Below are 7,937 nucleotides of genomic sequence, written 5' to 3'. Positions count from 1 at the left end.
TGGCAAGGGGTGGAGAGGATCTGTCATTTATCTCTGAATACAGCACTTTTGTGAGTTGTAGCTGTGAAAGTCTTAGCCGGAGCACAAGCCTGGCTTCATAGACACAGCTACATGGAGCAGTGTGCTAGCTTACAGGCTGTGACCACTGCGAGCTCTGGAAGCACTGCTGACCCGTATGGCTGTAGCAAGCTGGAGCCTGGGCACTGCTACTTGGAATCATAGGATGGTTTGGGTTGGAAAGGAACTTAAAAGATCATCTAGTTCCAACCTTCCACTAGACCAGGTTGCTCAAAGCCCCATCCAACCTGGCCTTGAAAACTGCCAGGGATGGGGCAGCCACAGCTTCCCTGGGCAGCCTGTGTCAGTGCCTCAGCACCCTCATAAATGAAGAACTTCTTCCTAGTATGTAATCTAAATCTCCCCTCCATTAGTTTAAAGCCATTCCTCTTATCACTACATGCCTTTGTAAAATGTCCCTCTGCAGCTCTCTTGTTGGCACATATATAGGTCTCCCTGCAGCCTTCTCTTCTCCAGGCTGAACAAACACAGTGCTCTCAGCCTGTCTTCACGGGAGAGGTGCTCCAGCCCTGTGCTTGGGATTGAGGTTGAGACATACCAGTATGGAGCTGGCATGCCTTGACCCATACTTGAGCACACAGGGGTGATGTAAACTACTATATGGTACTACTATAAGACGTGCCAAATTGCAGGCTTTGACTTTCCATGTTGCTAATTTTGCAAGCTTAACTATATCAGTTAAAATACTAGTACAGTATCCTGGAAATAAGCCATGCTTTTTTGCAACCATAGGTGGGGAAGAAGCTGTTAATTTGCTACAGGGACTGTCTTTCTCTGAACATAAGAATGCAAAGCAACTTGCTTCATAAATCCCCTTGCCAGATGAGGAATAAGCAGTCACCAGTAAGGACAAGTGGAGAAAAGGTGGGAGAATTCTTACAGGCTAATGATAAATCCTTATTTCTATAGGTAAGCATTACAGAAACTGGCTAATTCCTGGGTGATTTTTACTGTAACCAAAACTCTTGTTATCACACTGAGCTCTCCTTGTCACGCACTTACCTCTCTCTAGCACTGCCCTAACTACTGGGTTAGAAAATCAGTTCGGGATGCAGCAAATAGCTCAGCACTTTGAACTACTAATAAACATTACCTGGTTCAACTTTGTACTCTTCCTTCAGGAAATTAGTCAGTTGCAAAGGAAAGGATCTGTGCCACTGAACACAGGCTCCACTTGCAAGTTATAACCTCTTGCTCTGACAAACCAGTGAGTGGTTGTACTTCTGACATTTGCAGCAGGATGCAAATTGAGTTGACATACACAGAAGCTGCCCCCCCCACTAGACACACCAACACTCCCTCCAGACATTGGCTAAATTTTAATGACAGTATTCAAACTGTACAATCAAGAAGCAATGGCAATGTTGACTGTACACAATGATTCTCCAGCCATTGCCAAGTGTCAGTTACATTTTAAAGATGAAACTTATAAAAATGCACAATTCTCTCCCAAGATACTGTACACTATTCAGCAGGTTAAAAACTGAAAAAAAAAATCATTAAAAAAGTCATTACATGATTTGTATACATCAGGGATAGTCTACATAATCATTTTCATCTAGAAAATATGTGCATTATAAACCACTTCCATGCAATGCAACAGTTTCTTATTTCAAAGGTAGTATAAAAAGACAACACAGCAGTCCTAGTCCCTAGAACACAATATGTAATACAAAACAAATGTGCATCCAATTTATTAAATGTTTTGTATGAACAAAATACTATGACAAAGATTCAAAACTAGATTTTTTGAATATTTCTTTTTTGTTTCCAAGAAGTGACTACAGTGCTAAAAGATACAGGTAACAAGAAGTGTGTGTAGTAATCATTTTAGCCAAAGTGCTTCTTCTAAAGTTGTGATACTAAACCCCAAAGTTTGCTATGCTAACCTGAGACAGAGTGCTATCTTTAAGATTGCTGTGATATACTTTCTGCATCTACTCAGTATTTTATCAGCCTGCAAATTTCAGACAACTACAAAATAATCTCGCAAGTTTAAGACAACTTAAAATATTCTGTTTATTGCATTAATGTATGAAGTGTGTTGCTTACAGTTTATTTAGAAGTCCAAAAGAGTGCATTTTGGTATAACTGAAGAGGCAAGGGCTGCTTCCTAAATTGGTGGAGGCCCATTAAGATACTGCAGCATCAGATGCAAAGAACGGGCAAAGTTGTTTGCCCTTGTGCACCTGTAGTCTTCTTCAGAAGATGGAATTATACAAACCACTAGTAAAAGCAGTAGAAGGAACAATTGAAGTGGAAACGCTGCTCGCAATACACGGTAAAAGAAGTAGGGAGTCTGAGGAGTTGCTTGAGTAGGTTGTGGATGGCTTTCGCCTCTGAAAAGGAGATAAAAAGAAGCAGGGGTGGGGAGGGAAGAGAAAAAAAAGAAACTTTAGAGTCTGAATTAAACAAGTTGTTTAACTTGGTCTCTAGGGTTCACCCTACCCTTCCAAGATGCAGGGCTGCCCATCTACAGCAAAATAGACTAACTGTCACTTGAAAGCGTGCAAGGCTGCTCAGTGAGAACCCAGCTGCTGTTTTGGGTTTACTCTCCTTACTGCTGAAGAAGAAACATTTATTTGCCATAGCTTAGATCACTGCATTTTTACCCTGTTTTCAGATACAAACTTAACTTTTCCCTGGAGACAAACAAACCACTCTAAATACATATTAAAGTATAAAGGAAAGCCATCATTCAGACTGCCTAGCCTCTTCTCTCTTTTGGCATTACTGAGATACGTCCTTTGAGCAGGCCCTTATGTACCAGGAGTGAAATGCTAGCTTTGTCCTTCATGAACTGTTTGTAAGTGTTGTAGTTAAGTGGCTCCAAGCTGCAAGTTTCTGTTTCCAGGGATGCTAGTGGAATTAAAGGAGGTTTTACAACTGAAATATTCTCTCATTTGTCACAAAAAGTATTTTCTCGAGAGTAAAGCCAAGGTTGCACATTGGTGCAGAGGTCTAGGAACAGGAGTGCTAAAGGAAAGCATTCACCAAGATGCAACCGAGAGCCAGGCAGTAGAAGAGACACTACAGGTATGCAGAAATCACCTCTACCTGTACATACGTCAACCTATGAAAATCGCTGCCTGGGTTTCTGCTGGCACTCAGCTTATCTCTGTCTTTCTCACTATCCTTCAAGAGATTACAGAATCATAGAATGCTTTGGGCTGGAAGGGACCTTAAAGATCATGCGCAGCGTCACCTTCCACTGGACCGGGTTGCTCAAAACCCTGTCCAGCCTGGCCTTGAACACTGTCAGGGATGGGGCAAGCGAATATAAAATGATACCTTCTGCTGCTGCTTTTTTTGTCACCTGAAGCTCTCTGTACGGTGATCTGTTAAAGAAATAGCTTTTAGTTTCAGAAACTACAAAGAATTTCTCAAAGAAGACAGCTGTAAAATGTAAAGCCCTGTTGTAAATTCTGTAATAAGGTACATGCACCTTAAAGGTGACATGATTACATTTCAGGAACGTTCAGGCTAAATGTCAAAATATGCTATATGCTGACAGGACAATACTAGAAAAAAATACTTGCCTGTTTCGCAGCAGGGTTGGATTTCTCTGTGACTTGATTATAGACCCCTGAGTCCAAGTCATCTGGAACTAGCAGCAATGCTCTGGTACCCTAAAAGGTAACCACATATTCTTCTTTAAAACACATGTTCAAAACTCATAACAGATGAAGTGCAAAGAGCCATGCTTCACTGGCTCTATGTGCGTGCACAGACAAATGCCTCTTTACATGTGCGTAACCAGTGGTAAATGGATGCTCCAGTTCTCCAGCATAAACAAATATTTTACTATGCACAACCCAAAAGAATTGCAATGGAACAGATGCATACAGGTATTAACTTGAAAATATCTTTTATCTGACAGCTCTCAAGATAAGCAATGTATTGCTCTGAACTACAACTCCTATGCATTCATTACACACTCCTTCCTTAATACTTGGTATGGCTCATAGAATAATTCAGGTTGGAAGGGACATCAGGAAGTTTATCTAGTCCCTGCTAAAAGCAAGGTCATCCATAAGACCAGACCAAAACCTTATTCAAAGCTTTATCCTGTCTGCTCTTCAAATCCTTCAAGGATAGAGACTGCACAACATCTCTGGACAATCTGCTTCTATACTGTACTAAACTTGTGGTGCTAAAGTTTTTCCTATAGCCAGACTTCATTATTCTTTTTTTCAGCTTATGAAGGTGTAAGTACTTAAGTTTAAAGTCAGACTTTTATAAATGCCTTTACTCTTAGTATGTTATTACTTTTCAGTATCAAAGATCCATGAACAAGTATTGAAACTTTGACTCACCAGATCTCCTTGTATGGTTTTTAAGTCACATGAAACCCGTTCAATAAGGTCTTTCAGTTTCCTTCCAATTACATGGACCTTCTCATCAGTTTCAATGTCATCAGCATTTGATTTAAGCAGCAGATAAGCTGTGAGTTCTTGACGCAAGTTTACTTTAAGCTGTTGTTCCAGCAGCTCTTTCTGTAGTTGCTTAGAACAAATAAAAAACAGTACAACAGGCTTTTACTCTCAACTTTAAGGATGTTCTCATGGAGGAACTCTAGAAGGCTTTAAAGAACAACTCAACCTGCCTGAGAATCCGCAATACACAAGAATGACTATTATACCTACGTATGAAATGAAGATCTCTTGAAGAGACTGGTTTTACTTGCTTGAACTAACAGAACTAATTCTAGTAGTAATTAATCCATAGCAAAAAGACATTAAAGGTTTGAAAGTGGAAGTCTTACACCAGAATAAAGACTGCCCACAAGGAACTTAATCCATATTATTATGATGATGCATAATTATGGAAAAAAACACCTCATATAGGCAATCTTTATTAAGAAATTTTCCTAATATCCAGTCTAAACTTCCCAGCATTCATGCTACTGACTGACCCCAAGAGTACAAAGACAATGATAAAAAGCATGAGCATCTTCAAATCCCATTTCTCAGTATGCCATAACTTACCTTCAATTTCTTGACCCTTTGTTCCAACACCTGCATGCTGACTTGAGTTGTCTCTTTCTGCAGCTTCTCCAGTTCTTCTTCCGTTTTATCAAGCCAAGCAGAGATGTTGCTGAGATCTGAGTTCAGCTGCTGCCACTGCTGCAATTTCTGTTTTATTTCAAGGTCACTTCTGAAGTCTTGAGCTTGGATGAGCTCTTGCCTATCAATAATGTCTACAAATGATAGAACAACAAATGTTTAAATCTTCAGTAAGGTGAAGAGTGTGTAAACACGATGCAAGGAGGTTTACGAGTAAATTATTCTCCAATCTACTCAAGGCCAAATAATTGCTACCAAGTACTACGGTTATCCAGACACAATTTTCTTGAGATTTTGCAAGTCTGTAAGTTTCATATTACCAGTCAAGTTATCCACATAGTAATGCTACACATTAGTTGAAGATGATTTAATTCAAATCTAAGGAGACAGAATTCAATGAGCCAAGCCGTGATTTGGTAGACACCAAAATTCATCATGGGATAAAGTATGATCTTTTAGGAGAATCCTAACAGCAGTTAGGACTTGGGTTTATGATTCATCAGTCCCATGCTAAAGGAGCTGCAGACACCACCTGTGTGTTCACTAACACTATTTCTGGAAGCACATCTAAGCCCTTCTCAGAGATTTTCCTGTCCACCCCATGTATGGGACTCAATCCTGGTCTGTTTGTGACATAACCTAAGTAACCTGGTGCATATAGCTGCAGTCTTCTTTTAATCACTTGATTCAGTTTTGTGATTGCAGTACAGATGTGTAATTACAATCTCAAGCACCTGAAACCAGGAATGAGGTCCTAAAAGGTTAAGAGAACCAGGTTATTGTCCTATTTGGAAGAAAGGACTGCAGTGAAAAAGTAAAGCACAGAATACATTACCAGCATTGAAAAAGCATTTCTGTAAATGGGAGCTGTAGCATCTTGTTGTATGGAGTACCAATAACTGAGAAAATTAATTTAGCAATCTTAATTTAGAAAAAGAGATGCACTACTTTGGTTTGAAATATGATTACAAGTCTGTGAAGCATTCAGTATCACACAGAAGTGAAATTGTTCCCATTCATTTCAACCAACAAAGAAGTATACTATGAGTGATAAAAGCCTCAAATCTGGCAGAAAATGTAAAAGCTTAGAACAGCAAATGCAGGTTGGAGGGTACCAGGTGAGAAGGCAGCTCAGCAAATTTTAGCAAAATACATCAATTTAGAGGATACTGGTTTACTTCTATTTTGTTCTCAAGGCAAATATGCTGCCTTTGTGCCATCTCTGCTTTGTCTTACACAGTCACAGACCAAATACCCCAGCACCAAAGCCACTCCTAATGCTCTGTACCTGACTGCTCTGCAGCTGCTATATTCACAAGCTCTTGCTCAAACTGGGGTTCTTCATCATTCATGTCAGGAGTCGTAATTTTCTCATTGTTGATGCTGCTGCTGCTTGCAGAGCTGAGCTGATTCACCTGGAATGACATTTTGGTAGGTGAGTCCTGCAGGCTGTCAAGCTGTCAAAGGTCAAACTTAATTACTGTTACTTTGGGGTGGCTGGGTGGTATGTCAGTTTTAGTATTGGGCTTCTGCACCTTTTTTAACAGTTTATTCTGGCTCTCCATGCCTTCTCAGTAAACAAACACATACCATAGTGACATTAATTATTACAAGACTGAGCATGGCAAATTAATTGTTTTTGCGCTACGTATAGCAGACAATGTACATTTGCTGACTGTCTTTGTTGGATATTGGGTCTTGGCATTACTGACTAAGACTGGATTACTGACTGATAAAAGCAACCAGATACTAGTATCTTGTGCTCGGGAGATTGCTTACAAGTGGTCCAGATCCAATGAGCCTGGCAGCTGCTGGCAAAGCCACAGCAGGCATCCAGCCACCAAGGCTAAGGCACCAATGAACAATAGCCATTTTGGCGTATTTTTTAGTGCCCAGAAGCAGATTAAATGGTGGGTTGCATGTTAAAAAAGCACCCTTCAAATCGGTCTGCCTAGGAAAGGAAGATAGATACAACACTAACTATCAAGGGAGGGTATTCATTCAACACTCTCTCCTTTGGGGAGGTTAGATTCCCCTAGATTTTATGACAACAAGGAAATAAGTTCCTCCAGACACTGACTTTTAGCAGGAGCCTGGCATGATTATTCCGAATTGCTTTAAAGAAGCTTCCCTAGCAAGTGGATAGAGACTCTCACTGGTTACCTTAGCCACCAGAAATAATGTCTAAATTTACATGAAGTGAACATTCCCCCTACGACTAATCTTTTCCTTGGTGCTGGAGGAGGGAAGAAGATGGAGTTACAGGAACAACAGACTGTGTTGTACAGGTTTAGTGCCCATACAGCTTCCAACTCACATAGTCTGGCTTATAGCGAGTACTTGTCTCTGGATCAGACAACATATTTACAGCCACTTCTGCCTGTTTGTATTGGCGTTTCCTGTGGACGGGACTGTCTGGAGAACGCCAAGGATGAGCTTCTGAAACAGACTTTCCTGAAACAAATAAAACCAAACCCATACACCATGAGTGCAAAATCCCATCTCCACAAGGAAGATGTTGCTTTGTGTTGTTAGAAAGCGCTTTGAATAAAATGGCATCAACTTATGGCAAAAAAATGACAGTTTTGCAGTTTTCCTTGCAAAGCATGCACATCTGCAAAACATGAACAGTGTTCTAAAGGTAATGAGATGAGAGCCATGCAGTTACGGGACATCCTGTTTTCTTCTGGAAAATGCTTTAACACATGTATGAGCATTCAAAAAAAAAAAAAAAAAGAAAAAGGCTGCACTGTGGTTTTGGAACGTTTGCATCCCAGTAACACTATCACACAT

At 40.3% G+C, this 7,937-nt stretch overlaps 1 protein-coding gene across 1 annotated transcript in view; it reads right to left on the bottom strand.

Moving 5' to 3' along the window:
• Positions 1-2,121: 2,121 nt before the first annotated feature.
• The window catches only part of SYNE2 (spectrin repeat containing nuclear envelope protein 2), a 191,889-nt gene continuing 186,073 nt past the window's right edge, over positions 2,122-7,937 (bottom strand). Inside the window, exons 109-115 of the mRNA XM_061376171.1 lie at positions 7,462-7,598; positions 6,433-6,559; positions 5,067-5,278; positions 4,395-4,583; positions 3,618-3,707; positions 3,370-3,416; positions 2,122-2,417 (exon numbers count right to left, since the gene is read on the bottom strand). Coding sequence (XP_061232155.1) covers positions 2,192-2,417; positions 3,370-3,416; positions 3,618-3,707; positions 4,395-4,583; positions 5,067-5,278; positions 6,433-6,559; positions 7,462-7,598 — 1,028 coding nt within the window. The 3' untranslated portion in view covers positions 2,122-2,191. The remainder of the gene's footprint in view (positions 2,418-3,369; positions 3,417-3,617; positions 3,708-4,394; positions 4,584-5,066; positions 5,279-6,432; positions 6,560-7,461; positions 7,599-7,937) is intronic.

This window comes from Neopsephotus bourkii, unplaced genomic scaffold (assembly GCF_033783945.1).
Source record: "Neopsephotus bourkii isolate Nb327-2 ecotype Australia unplaced genomic scaffold, CSIRO-AGI_Nbou_v1 NB_1707, whole genome shotgun sequence".
Classification (NCBI taxonomy): Eukaryota; Metazoa; Chordata; class Aves; order Psittaciformes; family Psittacidae; genus Neopsephotus; species Neopsephotus bourkii.
This window is presented reverse-complemented; position numbering and strand designations above follow the sequence as displayed.